This window comes from Rhinoderma darwinii, chromosome 8 (assembly GCF_050947455.1).
Source record: "Rhinoderma darwinii isolate aRhiDar2 chromosome 8, aRhiDar2.hap1, whole genome shotgun sequence".
Classification (NCBI taxonomy): domain Eukaryota; kingdom Metazoa; phylum Chordata; class Amphibia; order Anura; family Rhinodermatidae; genus Rhinoderma; species Rhinoderma darwinii.
Window position 1 is genome coordinate 9,271,868 of NC_134694.1, and position 23,770 is coordinate 9,295,637.

The following is a 23,770-nucleotide window of genomic DNA, read 5'->3' on the forward strand; positions in this document are numbered from 1 at the left end:
AGGGTCTTCTTTAATCTTGCCGGTTCAAACCAGTTTCATTCCGCTCGCCAAATGACGGTTAATATGCGCCTTGTGGTTCAAGTCCTTCATTAGGATTTCTCTAATGATCAAGAACTAATGCTGTGGAATCTAGACTTAGAGAAAGCTTTTAACTCCATTAAACGGGAATACATAGCGCTGGTGATGGGAAGGATGGATATCGAGGGACCCTTTTTTGGAGGCCCTGTGGTTGCTCTACTCTGCTTCTTGGGCCAGAGTTAAGTTTTAGGGTTAATAGTCTTTTCCTATAGAACGGAGAGTTCAGCTGGTATGCCCTCTGCCCCCTGTGCCATCGCCATGGACTTTCTAGCCCTCGCAATCTGTCGGAGTACCAATAGCTCAGGATATCATTTGGGTTCAGTCTTTTTTTTTTTTAAGCTCAGTATGTACGCCGATAACAATCCCCTCTCTAATCTATGCCAAATTTTTGAAACATTTTCGGGGCATAGAGTTATAGGGGTTTTCCACAACATTTTTAGAGTAATACTCGATCTACAAATTGAATAAAGTTGCTACTTTATAATCTGGATTAAATACGGACGCTTACCTTCGTATTGACATTACCGCTGCCCGGCCGGAAGTTCTGCTTTGCATGCGTGTTATTTTTCTTCCGACACAGGCTCACGCACAAGCAGTGGTGTGGACACAGTCCTGTGTCGATACCTAACATAGTAACGTCACGCTAGAGGGATGATTCCACCTCCCCCCCGTGTCTATTCTTCTTCCTCCGTCCCTTTCATTTTTTTAACCCGGCTTTCTCTGTGCGCAGTCACTGAATCACGTGACCGCACCTCTGCTAGATGCTGAAAACATCAATTCAGCATTGCATAGCATCAACACTCACTGCGCACGCTCTGAAAATAGTCCAAGATTTCACTGCCGCGCGCGCTGGAATGCAGGACAGATACGGGAAGAAGAAAAGGCCTGCAGATAGCGAATGGATTACATGAATAACATTGAAGAAAAGTGTCGAATTATAAAAATAAAAAAAAATGATAATTCAGTTAAAGAAATTAATGCATTTAAGGTAAAAAAAAAGAAAAAAAATTATTTTACGGAAAACCCCTTTAACTCCGCTAAATCAGAAGCTATGGGCATAGATAGGTCACCTAGTCAGGAATGTTTAATTTCCCAGAACTTTGGATTTAGATGGCACATGTCCTATCTAGAGGTTACCGTTCCCAAAAACCCATCCTCCCTTTACTTGTGTAATTTCCTTAAATTGTTCACAGGTATAAGAAAATATTTTGGAGAAATGATTCCGTTATCACATTTCGTGGCTAAGGAGAATGTCAGCTATCCATAGGACTATTCTTCCTAAACGGCTTTATTATTTATTTATTTTTAAATCTTAGCCCGTGCCCGTCCCCAAACTTGCTCAATTACATATCCAGGGCATCATTGATAAAGTTATTTGGGACAAATGATTTGGGAGAATGTTCCCACTCGTATGTTAAAGGGTTTTCCCCATCTTAGACATTTATGGCAAATCCACAGGACCTGCCACAAAGGTCTGATAGACGCAGGTCCCCACAACTATAAATCGAGAACGGCGGTCTCCTAACCCGGTTTCACTTGGAGCGGCAGCCGCTGGCCATGTCATCGGCATGAGGACTAGTGCAGAGATGGTCGCATGCGAGTCCTTCTCTCTCCATTCTGTTTAATGGGAGTTATGGAAACAGCTGAGCAACGCTTGCTCGGCTGTTTGCAAAACTCCCATTGAACAGAATGGCTGTTGCAGAAACAGCCAGCAGCACTTGCTCGCCTGTTTCCGGAACTCCTATTTAATAGAATGGAGAGAAGCGCGCACGCGCGCCCCTCTGTCTGCTAGTCCAACGCCATAAACGTCTAAGATGGGAAAGAGCCTTTAAGGAAGCTTCATACAAACTGTTAACTAGATGGTACTTCATTCCCGTACGACTTCCCCCTCTCATTTATGCTTCCGTAGCTGCGGTGAGGTGGGATCAGTGTTACATTTGGTGGTCTGGTCTAGTGGCTCAGACTCACTGGAAGCACACGGAGAGGTGGATCCGGTCTAAACTCAATCTCCATGACAGATTCTCTCCTTGGTTACTTAACTCCCCGATTGCAAAGTGTCTGTAAAAAAAACCAGCATAAACTGCTAACTCATTTTCTCTCCGCTGCCATGTGGCTTTAAGTTGGAAGTCGCAATTAATCCCCTTTCAAAAAAATAATTAAAAACAAAGATATTTAAGGGTTTGAACGTATTGCACGGACGTTGCGATTATTCTCATAATGCACTTTTTATGTTGCGGTTGAATTTTTTTTCTCTTGCCCCTCCCTTGTGTTTTTGACTCCCATTCCTCTTTATCTGAGTGATATGTACGGGGACTGTGTTGCCCTATTTGACTGTATACAATGCTTTTCCTTTGTTTTTTTGGTGCATTTTGCACTCTATTGAGGAGGTTAAAGAAAAATCAATAAAAAGTATTAAAAAATAAAAGGAAATGATTGTTTTTGAGGAGCAGCTTTATTGAGGACCACACTTATGAGAAAAATAAAGGGATGTGGTAGACGCAGACCATGGGGATCGGCCATATTACTCCTGACGAGTCGCTGTGCTTTGTTAGATTCTATAGTCCATAGCGGAGGATTATCTTCTGAATGCAGTGGTTAGACAGCGTGGTACGGGCAGGTCCAGGGCTAACGGACTACACATAGATCCTCACCGCCACTAGAGTCCGGTGAAGAAGCCATTCTGAGAGGGGTCAGGCCTATCTGTCCGGCTGGATTTGACCCCTTTCCCAGGGACAGGGGTTGTGGAATATTTTGGAGGGTAACGTATGAACAGACGATCTTCCTCCCTCTTGATCCAGCGGAGGAGCTTAGTTATGACATTTATTGCACCCACCTTAGTCACTAAGGAGCTGAATGCCGTGTACAGTTCAAACTTACTGGTTACCTGCAGAGAGAAAAACAAAATTCACCAAATTAGGTCTGGAAACACATCCCAGTAGCACGGACAACAAGTACAACCCCTGCAAAGTAAATGGCTTTATAAACTATTCAATAACAGACCGAAATCTGTGTGATACTGGGACACTTAGATTCTGTTGTCATTTTTCTGCCTCAACCAAATCCAATGCCTTGTGGGGTCAGAGTTTGGCCGTCACAATGACATTCTGCTATAAGAGCGGCCATGGAGAAGATCCTTTCAATTTCAATAGCAGACAAGCACCCGATGGATATATGCCTGCTGTCGGGGCACACGAGGACACAAGTTTACATTTCAAGTTGCCAGTTTCTTTCTCGAGGGAGAAGCGGTGTCAGGTAGCCGCTTATCCTCAGTTCTCTGTTCAGAGAACCCAAATGAAAAACATCAGGTTCCTCTACTTTCCCATATCTTATTTGTCCCTGGAAAATTCTTCTCATTAGACACTTCTACGTGAATACAATGTTTTTTGCCTCCGACATGAGGGGAGGTATAATTGGTAAATAAACTACCCCTTTGGGCGGAAATTACACTTGCAGTATTTGATGCAGGTCTTTTTTTTAGCCAAACACAGGAGTGGATACATAAGAGAGGAGACGTAGAAGTCTTTCTTTCATATGTTATCCTTCCTTTTGGATCAAAAAAAAAAAAAAGAATGAATGTGATTCCATTTTTTTTTCTCTTTCTTCATGGTCCCAATTCAACTCCTAAACTAGGATTAGATTATTTGACATTAAAATCCAAACATTACTTGTTCCCCTTACAACGGAGTAGAGTAGTAAATGGAATAGACAGGGCAGCGGTACCTTTTGCACAGACTCAGGCTTTGGAAATAACGTATTTAAAGTGTAGCTAAACGTTCGACAAACTTCTGACATGTCATAGTGACTTGTCAGAAGTTTGGATGGGTGGGGGCCCGAGCACGGAGACCCCCACCAAACTCTAGAATGAAGCAGCTGAAGCTCTTGTGAATGCTCAGCCGCTCCGTGTATGTTCGGCGTTTTCCGTAAATAAATGTATCGGTGTACGGACACAATACAAAGTCTATGAGTCCGTACTCCGATACATCGGCTTTCCGGAAAAAAACGAACAGACACGAAGCCTCTGAGCGCTCACACGGGCACTTCAGCCGCTTCGTTCTAGTGATTGGTGGGGGTCTCAGTGCTCGGACCCCCACCAATCAAAACTTCTGACGTGTCACTATGACATGTCAGAAGTTTGTCAAACGTTTAGCTACACTTAAAAGTTCCCCATATTGACTAGTAGCACAACTATTTCCCATCTAGCCAGGGTCTTCATCAGTGAGGTCTAGGTAAACCAGATCTTCATTACACACTGCTTTTCAACTGAAATAAAGGATTTTTCCCAACTGCAACCCGAACACAGAAATAGAAATCACCCAGGCCAGCAGCGTCTCCTTCTCAGCCACGTGGTAAATGAGCCGCAGGGGTCTTGCCGAACTGTGAATGCGGCAGTGGAGATACCGATATAAATCAAATAGTCTCTCTCTCTCCTCCTCACTGGAGTATGGACCATCTGCCTCAGGACTGCAGGACAAGAAAAGAAAGTGGTTATTGTACATTTTACATCACTTGCATGCATGAGTTATCAGTGGGGAGAGGGAAGAAGCCGCTAACAGACCTTTGGCCGCTTATTTCTTGTAGAAACAACGGTTCGGGCCTGTTGAAATCTAACAGGCCTGATCCTTCTTTCCCCCGACATCTGCCATAAGGGGAGAGTCATGGCACCCCCAGACACAGAGGGTCATCCAGTCCCATCAAAAATCGGTGAGATCGGCCGACATAGATTTAATGTGTATGGGCGCCTTAAGGCTATGGGCTGACGTTGCATGCCAACATGCGGCTCACGTCACGACAAAGCTCTGGACACTCATTATTTGTTCTATTGTCGTTTTACAGATTCAGAGCGCCTTATATCAACAGAATAAAATACCTGGTAAATTGCGGAAGCTGTCGGTAGGTGTCTGGGATGTCAAGGGGCTTGTACACAAAATGCAAGAGCTCGGGGATTCCTACAAGAGACACACTATATGAGCAGCAACGGAGGGCCCCAGCCAATGTCTGCAGAGAGTTCTGTGCTTCCATGGCCTCCTGGATCTTCGTCTTACAGTCAGACACAGCGTAGAAAGACTCTTTATCTGTGGATAGCAGCACCAAACACACAGTGCAGTTGGGGTCCAAGTATGAGATATAAGCATAAAAGTAGCCATCGGGGTTAAATCGTGGGAGGCAGATAGGAGTCCAAATCTCACCTGCCTGGAAGGCAGAGGAGGCCCCAATGAGGTTCAGCAATAGGTGGAGGTCTGCAGGGTCCAGACGGCAATCCTCAATCACTGCCCGTTCCTGCACAACAGTCACAAGCTGCTGCTCTGCTATTAAGATGGAGAACACCAAATTTGGAGTGATGGCCTTAGTTAGAATGGAGCTCAAGGAGTCCCGCAATGGGCTGGGCATGGCAACACATCGCACAGCGTCAAGCAAGTAGCCAGGGTCAGTGTCCAGCAAGTCCAATAGGCTATCCAGGATCTTTTCTGAGCCGGCAAGAAGACGTCTCAGGTCATAATTCTTCTTGCGTTCAAATATCCGAGCAACACTTGCCTGGGTGAGCATGCTGATAATCTGGTAGTAAACGTACTGCAGCTCCTTCCTCAGCTGCTCCTCCGACTGAGGAGCCCGCGACACGGACACCAATACCAAGGGGCCCTGCTGCAGGAAGACCACTTTCTGCTTGTCTGTGAAAGAAAACAGAACAAGAATCAGCCTCGCACCTTTAGGGTATGTGCACACGTAGTGACCAAAAACGTCTGAAAATCCAGAGCGGTTTTCAAGGGAAAACAGACCCTGCTTTTCAGACGTTTTTTTTACCAACTCGCATTTTTTGCGGCGTTTTTCGCTGCGTTTTTTACGTCCGTTTTTGGAGCTGTTTTCATTGGAGTCTATGAGAAAACAGCTCCAAAAACGTCCAAAGAAGTGTCCCGCACTTCTTTTGACGAGGCTGTATTTTTACGCGTCATCGTTTGACAGCTGTCAAACGACGACGCGTAAATAACAGGTCGTCTGCACAGTACGTCGGCAAACCCATTCAAATGAATGGGCAGATGTTTGCCGACGTATTGGAGCCGTATTTTCAGACGTAAAACGAGGCATAATACGCCTCGTTTACGTCTGAAAATAGGTCGTGTGAACACAGCCTCACAGAGGACACCCCCTCCAAGTATCCAACATTATATAACATTTGTCAACGGATCTTAATAGCAGCCATGATTTCTAGATCACAGAAGGATTAGTGAATCAGCTTAAAAGCAAGAGGCGCAAATCATTTCATGTTAAAGAGGCGCCGATATTCCCGGCCATAGATAAACTTTATCTTTAACAGGGATATCTAGTTGGAAGTAAAGTGCAATAATTGTACAAGGAAAAAAAGTTAAAGGGGTTGTCAGAGATTTTTTTTTTTAAGTACATTTAGAAATACATTAAACATATTAAAAATTGCATAATATACTTACCTGTGCAATCTTGCTTCTGTTCTCCGCTCTGGCTGCTTCTTCCTTCTGGTCACTTGAGCGCTGACGTCACCTTTTCTGCCGCCTCCACTGTCGTGTCATATCCCGATCACATGGTCTCGCACCAGCGAGACCTCGGATGGTACACGACACGTCACTTGTCACGTGGTGTAGATCGGATTCTTCTGCTTCACATGCAGTAACGCGCATGCGCTGTCACTGCTGTTCTCGCGGTCCCTGCTGTTCTCGAGATAACAGCAGGGGCCGCGCATGCGCGTTACAACAGAACAAGCCGATACACACCACGTCACAAGTGACGTGTCGTGTACCCGGCAAGAATTCAAGATCAACAAAGCAGCACAGCCGGAGCAGAGAGAGACGTCAACAATCAAGTTCCCGACGGCAGGATCTGGAAACGGGGCCACTTTGGAAAACGTAAGTATATTACAAATGTATTTTTTTTTTTTTTAACTTAAATGATTTAATGGTGTTATTTAAAATATTGTTACCTCGGACAACCCCTTTAATCTTGAAAAGGGATTGAAACACAAAGTAGATCAGAAAGTTGCACAACTTTTTGGATTTACAAAGAATGGCTCCAATCTGAACATTGGCCTCTGAGCAAACGTCCCACAAGACTTCATCTAGCAGTGCACAATGTAAAGAGGTGCAAACTAGCGTAACATACGTAGGGGTTAAAGTCGTCACATACCAGAATAGATAGAGCGGATAGTGTTATTTCCACTCTGGACAAAGCTGACCAGCGCCATCATTACACCCATGGTGGAAGACAGGGCCTCTTCATTACCATAACGGGAGTAGATCGGCTTTCCTGCCTCGCTCAAGACAAACACGTGTTTCCGTTTTGTGCGCCAGCTCTCTGCGGTGACATCCTCATCCCGCTGAACCGGGGTAGTGGGTGGAGACACATCAGACGTCACTCCTCCCACCACGGAGGAGATACCAGAAAAATCACCAGAGTCCTCTAATGTTTTATCGGAGGCAGAATCGGTTAGTTCCTTGTGGTCGTCTTCATGTTCCACACCGGCAACTACAGGTTGCCCAGGGTCAGCGTCCATAAGATCGTCTGGTTTGGTCTCATTAGAAGCAGCCTCTATAGGGCCCTTTTCATGTATGTGCTCAATGTCATTATCTTCTGCTGCAACCTTGCATGATGGCTCTTCATCAATATCTTGCAAGGACTGTGGCATCTGGCTAAGGACTGTGGCAGCAAACATAAGGACACCGGTCTCACCATCTGTATCTACTGCAGCTGAAACATAGTCTTGCTGTAAACCTTCTCTTAAATCTATTCTCCCCGCCTCATCTTCAGTAGTCACCTTTTCGTCCACGCTTAAGACCACATTTGAGGTTTCCGGTACTTCTATTAAGCCTCCCGTTTCCAGACTGCTTTGCTCAAGAAGACTGGAAACCTGTTCTGTCTCATCAGCAGATCCATGGGTGTTGTCCTCTAGAGGCCCACATGTGCGATTGAATGGTGTATCGATGGTGTCGTTGTCCTCTTGAGGATGGTTTCTGGGATCATCGGACAGAAAAGATACATCAAGATGACATCCCTCGTCTGAACTCTCTGACTCTATATTCAGAGGCCGAACTTCTGGGACCTCCATGGTCGAACCGAGATCAAGTGGTGACGGCAAAGTTTGGGGGCCATCACTTGTCTCCTTTTCTATGTGCTCCTGGTGACCTGTTGGAGTAAAACAAAAAACGTAATATAAAGTAGAAGGTTTCAGGAATAAAATATTACCAATATCCCAGATCAAACGGTATGAAATCGTTAAAACATGGCCCCCTCGGTGCCGATCTTAGACAGCAATCAAACATCTACAGCAGTGGCACACGCGGGGGGTTCATTTTCCCAGAAACCCTCCTGCGACCATGGCCTGGAAGCTCTCACATACAATTGGACTCCATTGTATCCACATCCTTAAAATCCTATTACACAGCCCGATATGGGCCAGGAAAACGGGCACCAACAAACGAGACGGCTCGTTGATCGGCACTTGCTTGCTCCTTTCACAAAAAGCAATGATTGGTTAAGAATGGGGACGAGCGCTCGTTACTATAATCATTCGTCCCCATACATTTCCATCATGTCGGCAGCACATTGTTACACACGGAGAGGAGTTGCTGACAATGAAAATATTTCATACTGCATAAATAATACGATCAGCCTTCATATTAACGCTCGTTTGCCCGATCATTGGCCCGTGTAAAAGGGCTTTTAATTCCCTTCCCTGTCATTCGGCACTTTTCTTGTGTTGCAGGCGACGAGAGAACACTGTGGCACTTTCTAAGGGGGCACTGAGTGTGGCACTATTGCACCATCTACAGGAGGCCCTATCTACAGGGGGCACGGAGTGTGGCACTATCTACGCTGGTTTTTATGCCACAAGTAGTGGTCAGCACATATCCACTAGCCTAGTCCTTTATATTAGAGCTTGGAATATAAAGGGCTAGGCTGGCAAATACGTGCAGACCAATAATTGTAGTGTAAAAACCAGAAGGTAGCGGGAGCAAGGCAAAAATGACTTGGTTTAAAAACTATACATATGGAAATCCCCCTTTAAAAGTGCTGCGTTTACCCCTGTACAGGCGAAGATACATCTCATACACAGTGTCCACTGTATCCCATCCATAGGAGATCGGCGCTCGTGGACAGAGAGTATATAAGAAAACGACAGCATGTCCGCACTGATGTCTGCATCAAATAATGTACAGTAAGAGAAGCAGTTTGTGGTGAGGTTTGATGATTTTAGAATTATTGCTACTAAGGAAATATTGAGAAATATTCTGTTTTAGAGAAGTTCTGTTCTCCCACAGCAGTTAAGTGACATATAACCAAACACTCTCCTAATATTCATCATCTCCACAAGGCCAACGCAATAAAGACATGGGACTGGAATCAGGATGAAACCTTATAATCCTGCCCTGCATGAAGGGGGGAGCCAAGTATGAGCGAGATGTCTAGTCCGGGCAGTGCCCTGTGCACCCACCCCCTTTACCCTTGGTGCTCCCTTCATGTGCCTCTAGTACCTTCTCTGTTCCGTGCATCAGAAAATAAAGACTCTACTGGGTCTAACGATATCCTCTGGACCCCGAAGAGTCTTTATTTTGTTAGGCCCCTTGCACACGACCGTGATTTTGATCCGGAATTACGGATCTGTAATTGTGGATAAAAATAAAGATCATCCATTCATTTCTATGGCCCACAGACGCCTTCCTTGTATATTTACGGGTAAGCATCCGGGCCGTAGAAAGGACCCGCAAAAAATAGGACATGTTCTATTTTTTAAATTTTGCGGACTGTGTTCCCATACTTTATAATGGGAGCACGGCCCACAAATGAGGGCGACGGTGCAGGGGGCCTTACTTAGGAGACAAGACATTAGTTCTCTTGGTCTGTTGCAGAACAGACAAAGCTGGTGGAAGCATCCAGAATTTAGGACCCCTGCAGATCTATAAAACAGGTAAGGATGAGTTAAACTGAAGCAGATGCAAAACGCCAACCAATACCCATTCTAATTGGAGGTTTCCTTTAAGTGAGCGCCAATCATTTTCTACATAACCCTTATTCCCACCATTAAATATCACATTCATTGTATAGATAATGAATTAATAATGTTGGTCATTTATACGCAGTTAATAAAAATCATACAGTGCAGTCTTATGACATTTGCTTACATAGTATGGCGCCACCTGGTGTTCTAAGTGTATAGCAATGTACACATCCACCTAATGAGGCGAGCGCTGGTGGACACACATGCTCAGTCACTTTCCCCACAGCCAGGTCTCAGCACAGTGATCCTCTGTTCACTGCAGAGTAGCCTATAGAAACAGCTTTCTGCCCTGCTTGTCAGGGAAGGAGCAGAGCCATTACTGTATAATGGCAATACAGCTGAGGAGACTCCCTCTGCAGGGGTAGTAAGTAGGGACTACATCGTCAGCTGCCAGAGGGGGGGGGGGGGAATAGGTTCCAATTCTACTTAAAGCCCCTCTACACAAGTAGCACAGATTAGCAGCAGCACCAAGGGGGATACTGGGAAGCAAAACATTTGGAAACACTTTTATTTTTATTTTTTATGCTATAAAACAGATTACTCCTAAACAGCTATTGACAGCATTTCAGGACTTTTGGTATTAAGATGTTTCACGGGGAAACCGTTTAAAGATAATATTCCTAAACTCAATATAGGGACACATTTGACACACTCCCTTCAGGATTCATGAATCACGTCACTGCTTGAAGGAAGAAGACTTGCTGGTCAGTACTATGGCAGGACGCTGATCGCTAGATTCTGACTGGCAGACCTCACCCAGCAGTCCATCAATCGTGCTACACACATGGAACATTTTGATAATATTTATCCCAGTCTTGGCTGTGAATCCTATCACTCACCAGTCTCCAGCTCCCCTCTTCCTTCTGGTGTAAGATCAAGAGGTTCTGATCCTTCCGCCATCATCCCATCTCTGCTGGCACCTTAAGAATAGATATATATATATGTAAACATACGCTCAATCATTATGCAGACGGTAAACAAGGGTGTGTGTGTGTGTGTGTGTGTGTGTGTGTGTGTGTGTGTGTGTCAAATTAAAGCAGATCCTGTCAGTCCCCCACCCCTTTATTAAGCACATTTTCCTCAGTCTATGTGCAGCGGTCAACCGATTATCTTCTCTCCCTCACTAATGATTTAGATGCTTGTAGTGAATTATGATTGTCAGTTTCCCAGTCAGCTTGTGCTTATAGGCAGCAATCCAAACAATCAGAGCTGCAGTGTAAAGCATGGGTGGGGGACAGAGAAACAGCCTGAGCCTTTAAAAACACAAAGTGGATTTTAGACTAACTCAGACTCTAATAGAAAATACTTAAGCGGCAGGTAAACATTACCCTATGGGTTTCAACCTTACACATGCAAGCATTTACCATCAGGATAGCCGGCAGCAGGAGCAATGCATGAACGTCTAATGATATTTTTCTTACAGAATTTATGGTACATCCGGGAACTTCGTAGCAAAGTCAAACTTTATTTTTCTATTTCGCCAACTTGCCCTTGTTGGGTAAAACTATAATTTGTGTCTAATACAAACAGCCGGCTCCTTCTTATTTGCATACTAGAGCTACTTCTTGTATTCAGGAAACGTTGGTGCTATATATACACTGTACACAAATACAGAGAAACCTCTCCAAAAGACCACCCATCTATCTATGACCACCCCCCCCCCCCCGGCTATCTATGACGATGCCAGCTTTCAATTCCATCCCATACTATATATACTGGCCATGTTCTTTGAGAGGACAACCCCTGTAGACAACCAATCTAATATTGGGTGGTCGTCTCAAAGTGGTTGGACAACCCCTCTCTGTATTCTCTAATAGGGGGAGGGAAAGACTGGGCTTTACAGCTCCAGATAACTGCGGTTGTCAGAGTTGGGGGGTCCCAGCTGTGAAACCTCGTGCCGGTGATCAGCTAGTAAGGGGTGTATTCACACAAACAGGTTTTGTGGTGGGTTGTTTTGCCACAAATTATCATGAAAAAATACAAAAGTTGCGCAAAATTATAGCTCAAACGGAAAATCTTGAATATTTAAAGGGGTTGTCCAGGATTAGAAAAACATGGCTGTTTTCTACCAAAAACAGAGCCACATCTGTCCATGGGTTGTGTCTGGTATTGCAGCTCAGCTCATAGGGTTGCGCTGCAATACCACTAACAACCTGTGGACCGTGGTGGCGCTGTTTGTGGTTAACATCTGCCATATTTTTTCACATGTTTTACAGCCCCTTTAATCTTCAGCAGCTATAAACAGTGCCCACTTGCACAGGGATAGAGCACCCATAAAATGCTTGTGTCCTGGTGACTGGGAATCTAACACAGAACACATGACAGCGTGCAAGTCGAATTTAGGACTGCGCCTCACAAAGATCACATGAACATGGCTCCGAGGCACAAAATCCAACCCCACCTAAACATCTGAGCAATTACTGCAAAAAGTAAACCCACGGTTGATAATCCCCAGATTGTGTTAGCTCGTGACTCATGCCGGATAATAATCATATCAGCAGTCCCATGTCAACATCACAAACACAAGACTATCAATGTCTGCAACGGAGAATCACTGACACAGAACTGAACAACAACGGGCAGCCGCCTCCCTGCCAGTCCACGGCACAAACATCACGATGGCAGCAAAACGCCACAACCCAAAGTTTCATTACTAGTAAACACAAAAAAAAAAAACCTATTCACCTGTTTTGGGTAAACTGGATCATAGCCAATGTGGCCACCAGTCCAGCTCCTAGAAGGGTTATCACCCGGCTTTACCAGGCTCCTGGATGATAAAATAAACTAGTTATGCAGCATCACATGTGCAGGGTATATCATGGTAGATCTACCATTCAGGGGTCTGAGAAAGCTGAATGACAACTTTAATGGCAGCTACATAGGTTATCACCCAGCTTTCCCAGAAACACACCACTAAGAAACAGCTGAATAACAGTAGAAGGCGACTCGAATGAACGGAGTCTATTCACGTGGTGCGGTCAAATTGCAACATTTTTTGCCGCACTTTTTGTGAAATTGCAGAAAAACGCTGCAGTTTTGAGAAAATGCAGCAAAAAAAACCTGATATGCGCGCACAGTGTGAATATAACCTTACGGAGAAAAATGCACTTTAGCCGACAGGAACTTTTCAAAATCTATTATACCAAGGCCGTCACCTGAAACATTAGACCCTGTTCACACGGCGTATATTTGACACGTTTTTCGAGTCGAAAAACACACGATTTAAGCTTCCCATTGACATCAATGGCAAAGTGCATTGTTAGTAAACACGTGCCTAATTCCCGTAGTCCTTGGGAGTCCCAATTACGCGGCAAAAAAACAACTTGCTGAATGCGCACACAAAACACGAAGAAAACGCATCAAAAACACCTGTATTTTAAAAAGCACTGCTGTTTTCGACACGATTAAACATAGTTTGGTTTTTTAGCACCTTGTGAACAAGGCCTTATATCTTAGGGGCACGAGGTCACCAAGGACTGCCCGCACCTATCCTTCCCAATGTGTGCCTGTGGTCGCTTTGAGTAGCCAGGACGGGCACCCGCTTGGCCCTTTTTAAACATGGAAGCGGATCTCTACTGGTGATTTTTAAAAGGACATAAAAGCACTATCTCCGGGTGATACTTACCTTTTTACGTTCTTCAGCTATATCCTGCCAGCAAGAAATAGTTTGAATTCAACCTCCTGTGTCATCGTAGGCTCAGGCTTTGTCATTCCCCCATGCTTTATACTGCAGCACTGCTGTGTACAACCCCAATGCCACCAAGAAGTCAGTGCATGAAAAAATAACGTTCACTTGTCGTATTGAGCAGACATTTTTCTATTAGTCCTTCTGACAAACCCTCTCCCCACCCCGACACGGCTGATAACAGGGATCAATTGTTTGCAATCAAGTGTACAGCCGCAGAGTTTATGCTCATTTTCCCCTAATTTGCCATAACAAAGCCTCATTGTTATCTACGCGGTCTGCCGTCGAAGCTGCTCAGTCCTGTGGTGCTGCAGATGTGACTGTCTGGTTAACCCTTTCAATACGGACTTGAATAATATATATTATATAGCCAATTTGAGGTTTCGCAGTATTATGTAAATAAATCTTATACAATGAATCGAATACACTTTGTGCTTCAATATGTCCATTTGCTGTCAGTGAATGGAAACATTCTTGTGGTCTAGACAGCTTACAATTGTATCCACCTCTCAGCTGTGAGCAGGAATACGACTGTATGGGTTGTCAGCCTCTGGATGTAAACAAGAAGGTTCCTTTTCACTGAAAGCAAGCAGACACATTGAAAACGGTGCAGACGTAAAACACTATTGGATACAATGATCAAGATGTATTTACATAAAACTGGAAAACCCCTTTAATTCTCTATATAGGAGCAACTAGCCCAGTCCATAGAATCTGACAACATGACATCACCCACTCACACACAACACGCAGACACCATACGGGTGCTCTCTCAGTTACATTCCCCTATAGCGCTCCCTCCCCTGTATACCAGACATAGGGGCTCCGTGCCCAGGATCTGCCGCTCAGTTCAGGGTAGCTGCTGGATCCTAATAAGCTGCAGGACCTGTGATGATGTCATGACCATGTGACCAGTCATATGTATGGGAGGAGTCCGGCTCTGGGTTGTGCTTGGTTAGCACTTGAACAAAACGAACAGGGTCCTAAGGGGTTACTGCCATGGGATGGAAAGAGAACATTTCTGTATTAGGGCGTATTCACACGTGCAGGTTTTTATCAAGTTTTTTTTATGCCATTTTTGAAGCCAAAACCAGATGTGGATCATAAGATGAGAGAAGGTGTAAAGCACAGATTGTACTTCTCTTATTTCAATCCACTTCTAACTTTGGCTGCATAAAGAAACCTGCACGTGTGAATATACCCTTTAGCTAGGGCTACACAGCGACATGAGAATGCCAAAATCGTACGTGACTTACATAAAAGTCTATGCAGGGAAAATGGTGTGCGAATTGCGATCTGCGTCCAAAAATTCGGCAAGTTTGGATTTTTTCCATGTAGCAGAGCCTAAGGGTACACTCACTTGAAACGGTTCTATTGTGGTTTTCGCAGTAATTAAGAAAAAAAAACGGCTGCTTGAAACGGTGATAAAATGACTCATGTAGGTTTCAGGGACTCCTTTCTCTCCGCTGTTACAGCTCTCTATTCATCCCCCACAGTACCTTAAAATCCATTCCCGTTATCCCAGACCTTGCCCTCTCTCTGCTGCTTTATTTGTGCTAGCCATAGAGCCTCTAGCTTTAGCCATTAGGGAAAATGAAGATATCAGTGGCCCGAACATTGGCGGGAAACAATATAAAGCAGCAGTCTCAAACTCGGATGGGTAAGTGGGCCGCATAAAGAAAAAATGGGAAGTTGACGGGCCGCATTACTTTCAAATTTGATACAATACAAAATTATTGTTAATCAATTAGTTATTTGAACTACTATAACACTATATTGCTATAATAATAGCGCTAGGTTTAAAATTTGAGATATTTCTCCACGTACTTATTTCAACAATCCAGTTTTCCAGTTTAAAGAGGCTCTGTCACCAGATTATAAATGCCCTATCTCCTACATAATCTGATTGGCGCTGTAATGTAGATAACAGCAGTGGTTTTTATTTTGAAAAACGATCATTTTTGAGCAAGTTATGAGCTAGTTTAGATTTATGCTAATGAGTTTCTCAATGGACAACTGGGCGTGTTTTTACTTTTTACCAACTGGGTGTTGTACAGAGGAGTGTATGAGGCCGACCAATCAGTGACCAATCAGTGTCATTCACTTCTCCCCATTCATTTACACTGCACTAGCGTTCTAGTTATATCACTATTTGCAGTCACATAAACACACTATAACGTTACTGCAGTGTCCTGACAATGAATATACATTACCTCCAGCCAGGACGTGATGTCTATTCAGAATCCTGACCACTTCTGTAGCGTCTCTGTGATTTACATCACAGCACAGCGAGATCTCGCTGTAAATGACAGAGAAGTGCAGAGAAGTGGTCAGGATTCTGAATACACATCCTGTCCTGGCAGGAGGTAATGTATATTCATTGTCAGGACACTGCAGTAACGTTATAGTGTGTTAATGTGGCTGCACATAGTGTTATAGCTATATCGCTATGTGCTTTATAAATGAGTGGAGAGAAGTGTATGACGCTGATTGGTCACTGATTGGTCAGCCTCATACACTTCTCTCCACAACGCCCACTTGGTCATATAGTAAAACACGCCCAGTTGTCCATTGAGAAACTCATTAGCATACAGCTATCATAGGTCATAACGCTGTCAAAAATGATCGTATTTCTAAATAAAAAACACTGCGGTTATCTACATTACAGCGCCGATCACATCATGTACCAGATAGGCCACTTATAATGTGGTGACAAAAAAAACCTGTAACTGCTGCAGAATTTGCACTTTTTGAGCAAGTTGCGACTTTGTGTATTTTTGACTTTTCCACGACAGAAATCTGGCGTAGAACGTTTCATAAATTTCCCCGTATGTGACTTTTCCGAGTTACTTAGGGACTTGACATCCTGACTTGTCATTTCCATTATAACTGGAATTGCTTTTTAAGGTGCAGAACACTTTTGTTTAGGCTTTATTCAGACGAACGGGAATTACGTCCGGGCACCGCACGTGATTTTCACACGCGTCGCACGGACCTATATTAGTCTATGGGGCCGTGCGGACATGTGCGTGATTTTTACTCAGCGTGAGTCCGCTGAAAAAAAGTCACGACATGTCCGTTCTTTCGGCGTTTTGCGCGAATCACGCACCCATTGAAGTCGATGGGTGCGTGAAAATCACGCATGCCGCACGGAAGCACTTCCGTGGGATGAGCGTGATTCGCGCAACAGCTGTCAAAAGGATGAATGAAAACAGAAAAGCACCACGTGCTTTTCTGTTTACAAAGATCCAAATGGAGTGTCATAATGATGGCGGCTGCGCGAAAATCACGCAGCCGCGCATCATATGCTGCTGCCACACGGAGCTGGTAAGTGGTTTTTGCGCACGCAAAACGCTGCGCTCGTGTGAATCCAGCCTTAGATAGAGCTTGTGCTCAGGGCTGTTTGAGGTTGAGCGGTTTCTGAACCCATGTCCATAATTATAAATAGACCCCATATATATTAGTACTGGCTAATATAAAACACTAGGTTGGGGCTCACCACAATCTTCGATGTTTGTATTCGTTTAGCCTGACCTCTATACTATGGGGTGGTTATTCTGCAATATCGAGCGACCAAAATGTGTGTTTGATATTTGGTTCAATGAGACCTTTTTTTGCTATTTGCTTTGTGATTACGGTGGCACAGAAATAAGGACGCCAAGCTATGTTCACAATCTGCTCGTGTTCCGTTTTTCTCTATCATAGGAGCAGGACAAAAAACGGAAACACCGGAACTGTCACATGACGGAAACCAATTGCGCCTGATGGAACTGATTGATTTTAATGGGTTCCATCAGGTTTCCACTGCGTTGTTTTGTCCAGTAAAACTGACAGAATCTGCAGATGTGACCAGAGCCTAAGGTGTAAGGCTGAAAAAGAGAACGTGAAAATATTGGGGTAAATAACATATTTGGGATATATAAGATACCTCTTATTCATCTGGGGGTTTGTTACACTTGTATTTAGTCTATACAATTCTCTGTGGGTTAACGGGGATGTCCAGGATTAGAAAAACAAAAACAGCGCCACACACGTCCACAGGTTGTGTGGTATTACAGCTCAGCCCCATTCCACTCAAAGGAGCCGAACTGCAAAACCAGACATAGCGCCATACCTGTCCATGGGTTATTTCTGGAAGAAAATAGTCATGTTTTTCTAATTCTGGACCACCCCCACCAATGTATTTGGTGCATAAATTCTGAACCAGAAAATCGCTGTGGATATATTGCAAAGACGGAAAGTAAAACCACGGAGACCTTTCCCGTACAGATCTGACTATGTTCTTCAGATCAAGCAGCTCTTAAGTAGAACATGGGTGTTCTTTAAATTCCTGTGTCATGCTCCACCCCCCTCAGGCCCTGAACTAGGAATAAGACAGTGTATCCAAATTGCAGAGTGCTCCTGTAAAAGGGTCTCTATAATTGGAGCCACTAAAAACCAGCAGTTCCCGCCCTGGTGGCTTGGCCTGTTGATGTATTATATGGACAGCCAGCCATTTAAATGACCACCATGTAATACTACATCGGTCCTGCATGGAAAATATATGGCTGGCCGCAACTTACCCGGGTAATGGGTAATAACAGCTGATCGTGGGGATTTCAGAAGCTGGACCTTGTTGATCAGCTGATTGTCAGGCTGGCATCATTTCAAAAAGTCGTTGCCTTGATCTAACAACCCCTTTAAGTCCTGTACTGAATCTCTAAATGGGAACAACCCCTACCTAGAATAAAAGCCACCCCAACTGATCGCCACAGTTTTGCCACCCCGACTATCAGCTATTCACCCAGGGAGGCTCAGTGTGGTCACTTACTTCCGCTGCAGGAAAAATTGATTATTATATGGTGCTCATGTAAAACAGTTGCGTTGAGTCCGCTAGAGACGAGACTGTTCTTAATAGTAGCTCTCCACTGTGGCTCATAGAGGGTCCTGAGCAGGGGACCCCCTTCATTACCTCCATATGCCTTAACAGTGCCTAAAGAAAGGGGATTTTCAGATGGGACAGGCTCTTTAAAGGGTAACTCCACATAATCGTCCATTGGGCATGGCGGATACATTAGAATACAGAATTGAGGACGGAATTAGTGGGTAATATTTCTTACTGTATTGCAGGCAGATTATAGTATATTATTGATATAGTCTATTGTTGTGGGTGAATTTTGCGTAGAAAATTATAGCTCATTTTGCCGATGTCTCCACCTTAGCATTTCAATGGTCAGTTGCAGTTCTTGTTACATCCTGTGTGGCAATCTGAGGCTTGTGTGAATATTGAGATATAATGGTATGTAGAGACATGATCTATGTCGTTGAGTATAGTGAGTTGTCATATTTGCTTTTACATATTGAATTGAGCATTTCGTCTTGTAGAGAAGGAGGTTGGTAGCTGTCAGAGTCCCTCCGTCATTACAGTAAAGTAGCTACATCTCTCTATATCGTCTGAGCGTTCTGATCATTTGCGCTGACTTTTTGGTAGTTCCCTACACTTACAGGTAAGTTGTCTATACTTTTATATGACCATTTGATAGTCCAGAAAGAAACGTTACTGTAGTCTGTGTTTCTACATCATCTCCTTGTATATAGTCGTAGCATCTGTATGTAAATATATATAGTCTCACAGGGTCTGTCCATGTATCTAGAACATCTCTGTGTATTATATATAACGTCTCTCGGTGTAATGTACCAGAGCGGACTCCAGGTTTACGGGGACTCTTGGTGAATGGTATTTTGCGGTCTGTTTGTTATCCTCCATTTACCGTTTTATCATTGGGCCAGAGTAAAACAAACCAGGAGATAATGGGAGACAGGTGAGGCATTTAGCTGAAGTGTACACATAAGACCCCCTTCAGATCACGTTTGTGATCTACGAATAGCATGCTACTTCCAGCGTACACGCGGAGCGTGTCCATTCGGCGTCATTAGCCTGACGAAGGCCAAAAGAGTGTCCTTTTGGCTTCCGTCGGGCCAGTATACCAAAAAATAAAAGGTGTAAGATAGCGTAGTAAACTACACTATTCCACACAACTGAATACAGTAAAAAGAAATGTACGTTTTTTTACAATGGGACTCTATGGGCGTCGTGTCCCACTATATGCCTATAAAGTGGGATACGTCGCAGCCCAACGCCCGAGGTATATGTCAGGAGCTTATCTCGACGTGTACGTCAGAAGGAGGGCAATACAAGGATGTAAACAGGGCTGATTGTAACAGGGGTTGACTAACAATTCAGGCACATGGACAGTACCATGGTCAGAGCTCCTTAGTCAAATGAAGAACACATAAAAGTTTAGGTGTAGGGCCTTCAAAAAGAAAAACAAGGCAAAAGGTAAATGCTGCCCAATGCAATGTTTTGCCCGGGGGCCCTGAGTATAATCTTGACATTGAGTCCAACCCTGACGTAAGCAGCTGTATCTCTCTGTAGTTGTATTGTGTTGAAATAGTGGGAGTCATGTGTAAAATATTCATTGATTCAGAAATTTAGAATTAGAAAAAAGGCGTGCCTTACCTGCAATAAAACATATACAAATAGCACTATTTCCAGGGAGCACACCCTAATGAAAAGTACTGTACATGCCTGTCACTCTGTGGCTGCAGTCTCCCTTTTCTTCCTGCCCACTGACTGTCTCCCTCTCTCTGGTGACAGTGTGACTGCAGTGCTCCAGCTTAGGTGCTCCTCCGGTTGTGCTGGACTGACAGGTAGGAGTGGCCGCCCGTGTACTCGGGACACTTCCTCATTCGGCTGCTGCTTTTCCCCAGACTCTGGAAACGCAGGTTGTTCTGTGGACAGGGGAACATCATGAGTCAGGTGGCGGAAAACCTGAGGGGCTTCTTGGCAAGAGTGGAGTCTACAAAATACAAAACGGGCGAGGACCACCTGGGCAAGGAGTTTCAGGTAACAGTTCTTAACTTTTATTACTATTTTTTATTGTACAATAAACTTCATAATCAAGATTTCTGACATGGCGTTCGAGCTAAAAGATCAAAACTACTCTGCTAGTCCAGTTCTTATTACAAATGAATACTAAAATTGACTGGATATTGACACCCAGCTGTTGCAGCTATTATATAACGCCACAACTGATTGGACAGTGCCACCCTGCTATTCTAGGTCATATATAATGCCACAACTGATTGGACAGTGCCACCCTGCTATTCTAGGTCATATATAATGCCACAACTGATTGGACAGTGCCACCCTGCTATTCTAGGTCATATATAATGCCACAACTGATTGGACAGTGCCACCCTGCTATTCTAGGTCATATATATATAACACTACAACTGATTGGACAATGCCACTCTACTACTGCAGATAACATATATAACACTATAACCGATGCGCCATTCAATTTATTTATTTCACTATCACATCCGATTATCTTCTGCGATTCCAACAGAATTGTCTTTTAGACCTGCCTCTGCTTTTCCAATATATTTCAACTATACAAAACCACTTGTCTCCCCCTAAAATATATACTTTGTATTTTAGACCAGTTTAAGGAATTTCAAGAATGTTCTCTAAAACGCCAGACTAGACTCATAAATATTTCACCACTATGCCAGATTTCTGCTTGTATTATTCCTACACCAGGTTAGTCTAAATTATTCCAGTATTTATTATAAGGACATCAACACACTCACAGTCTATGATATTCTAGTGCACATCACTACTACATCAGCCCGGTCTATACTATTCTAGATGATATCACTACTACACCAGCCCTGTCTATGCTATTCTAGATTATATCACTACTACATCAGCCGTGTCTATACTATTCTAGATTATATCACTACTACATCAGCCGTGTCTATACTATTCTAGATTATATCACTACTACATCAGCCCGGTCTATACTATTCTAGATGATATCACTACTACATCAGCCCAGTCTATGCTATTCTAGATTATATCACTACTACATCAGCCGTGTCTATACTATTCTAGATTATATCACTACTACATCAGCCCGGTCTATACTATTCTAGATGATATCACTACTACACCAGCCCTGTCTATGCTATTCTAGATTATATCACTACTACATCAGCCGTGTCTATACTATTCTAGATTATATCACTACTACATCAGCCCGGTCTATACTATTCTAGATGATATCACTACTACATCAGCCCAGTCTATGCTATTCTAGATTATATCACTACTACATCAGCCCGGTCTATACTATTCTAGATTATATCACTACTACATCAGCCCGGTCTATACTATTCTAGATTATATCACTACTACATCAGCCGTGTCTATACTATTCTAGATTATATTACTACTACACCAGCCCAGTCTATGCTATTCTACATTATATCACTACTACATCAGCCCGGTCTATACTATTCTAGATTATATCACTACTACATCAGCCGTGTCTATACTATTCTAGATTATATTACTACTACATCAGCCCAGTCTATACTATTCTATATTATATTACTACTACGTCAGCCCGGTCTATACTATTCTACATTATATCACTACTACATCGGCCCGGTCTATACTATTCTAGATTATATCACTACTACATCAGCCCGGTCTATACTATTCTACATTATATCACTACTACATCAGCCCGGTCTATACTATTCTACATTATATCACTACTACATCAGCCGTGTCTATGCTATTCTAGATTATATCACTACTACATCAGCCCTGTCTATGCTATTCTAGATTATATTACTACTACATCAGCCCGGTCTATACTATTCTAAATTATATCACTACTACATCAGCCCTGTCTATGCTATTCTAGATTATATCACTACTACATCAGCCCGGTCTATACTATTCTACATTATATCACTACTACATCAGCCGTGTCTATACTATTCTAGATTATATCACTACTACATCAGCCCTGTCTATACTATTCTACATTATATCACTACTACACCAGCCCGGTCTATACTATTCTAGATTATATCACTACTACATCAGCTCGGTCTATACTATTCTACATTATATCACTACTACACCAGCCCAGTCTATACTATTCTAGATTATATCACTACTACATCAGCCCGGTCTATGCTATTCTAGATTATATTACTACTACATCAGCCCGGTCTATACTATTCTAGATTATATCACTACTACACCAGCCCGGTCTATACTATTCTACATTATATCACTACTACATCAGCCCTGTCTATACTATTCTAGATTATATCACTACTACATCAGCCCTGTCTATACTATTATACATTATATCACTATTGCATCAGCCCGGTCTATACTATTCTAGATTATATTACTACTACACCAGCCCGGTCTATACTATTGTAGATTATATTACTACTACATCAGCCCTGTCTATACTATTCTACATTATATCACTACTACATCAGCCCTGTCTATACTATTCTAGATTATATCACTACTACATCAGCCCGGTCTATACTATTCTAGATTATATCGCTACTACATCAGCCCGGTCTATACTATTCTAGATGATATCACTACTACACCAGCCCGGTCTATACTATTCTAGATTATATTACTACTACACCAGCCCGGTCTATACTATTCTAGATTATATTACTACTACACCAGCACGGTCTATACTATTCTAGATTATATCACTACTACATCAGCCCGGTCTATACTATTCTAGATTATATCACTACTACATCAGCCCGGTCTATACTATTCTACATTATATCACTACTACATCAGCCCTGTCTATACTATTCTAGATTATATCACTACTACATCAGCCCAGTCTATGCTATTCTAGATTATATCACTACTACATCAGCCCTGTCTATGCTATTCTACATTATATCACTACTACACCAGCCCGGTCTATGCTATTCTAGATTATATTACTACTACATCAGACCAATCTATACGATTCTAGATTATATCACTACTACATCAGCCCGGTCTATACTATTCTAGATTATATCACTACTACATCAGCCCGGTCTATACTATTCTACATTATATCACTACTACATCAGCCCTGTCTATACTATTCTAG

At 43.2% G+C, this 23,770-nt stretch overlaps 2 protein-coding genes across 8 annotated transcripts in view; one reads left to right on the top strand and one right to left on the bottom strand.

The window, feature by feature from the left end:
* Positions 1-2,511: 2,511 nt before the first annotated feature.
* LOC142659149 (vacuolar fusion protein MON1 homolog B-like) overlaps positions 2,512-23,770 on the bottom strand; it is a 61,858-nt gene continuing 40,599 nt past the window's right edge. For 4 of the 7 annotated variants that reach the window (XM_075834964.1, XM_075834962.1, XM_075834963.1 and 1 more), the window contains 5 exons: positions 10,936-11,016; positions 7,228-8,223; positions 4,946-5,744; positions 4,392-4,539; positions 2,512-2,962 (listed from right to left, as the gene is read on the bottom strand). In XM_075834964.1, coding sequence (XP_075691079.1) covers positions 2,735-2,962; positions 4,392-4,539; positions 4,946-5,744; positions 7,228-8,223; positions 10,936-11,016 — 2,252 coding nt within the window. In that variant the 3' untranslated portion in view covers positions 2,512-2,734. Of the gene's footprint in view, positions 2,963-4,391; positions 4,540-4,945; positions 5,745-7,227; positions 8,224-10,935; positions 11,017-14,592; positions 14,700-20,349; positions 20,553-23,770 lie in introns of those variants that run through there. The other 3 variants (XM_075834967.1, XM_075834966.1, XM_075834965.1) reach the window with 2 other exon arrangements.
* PTPN18 (protein tyrosine phosphatase non-receptor type 18) overlaps positions 20,407-23,770 on the top strand; it is a 35,881-nt gene continuing 32,517 nt past the window's right edge. The window contains exon 1 of the mRNA XM_075834968.1: positions 20,407-20,667. Coding sequence (XP_075691083.1) covers positions 20,572-20,667 — 96 coding nt within the window. The 5' untranslated portion in view covers positions 20,407-20,571. The remainder of the gene's footprint in view (positions 20,668-23,770) is intronic.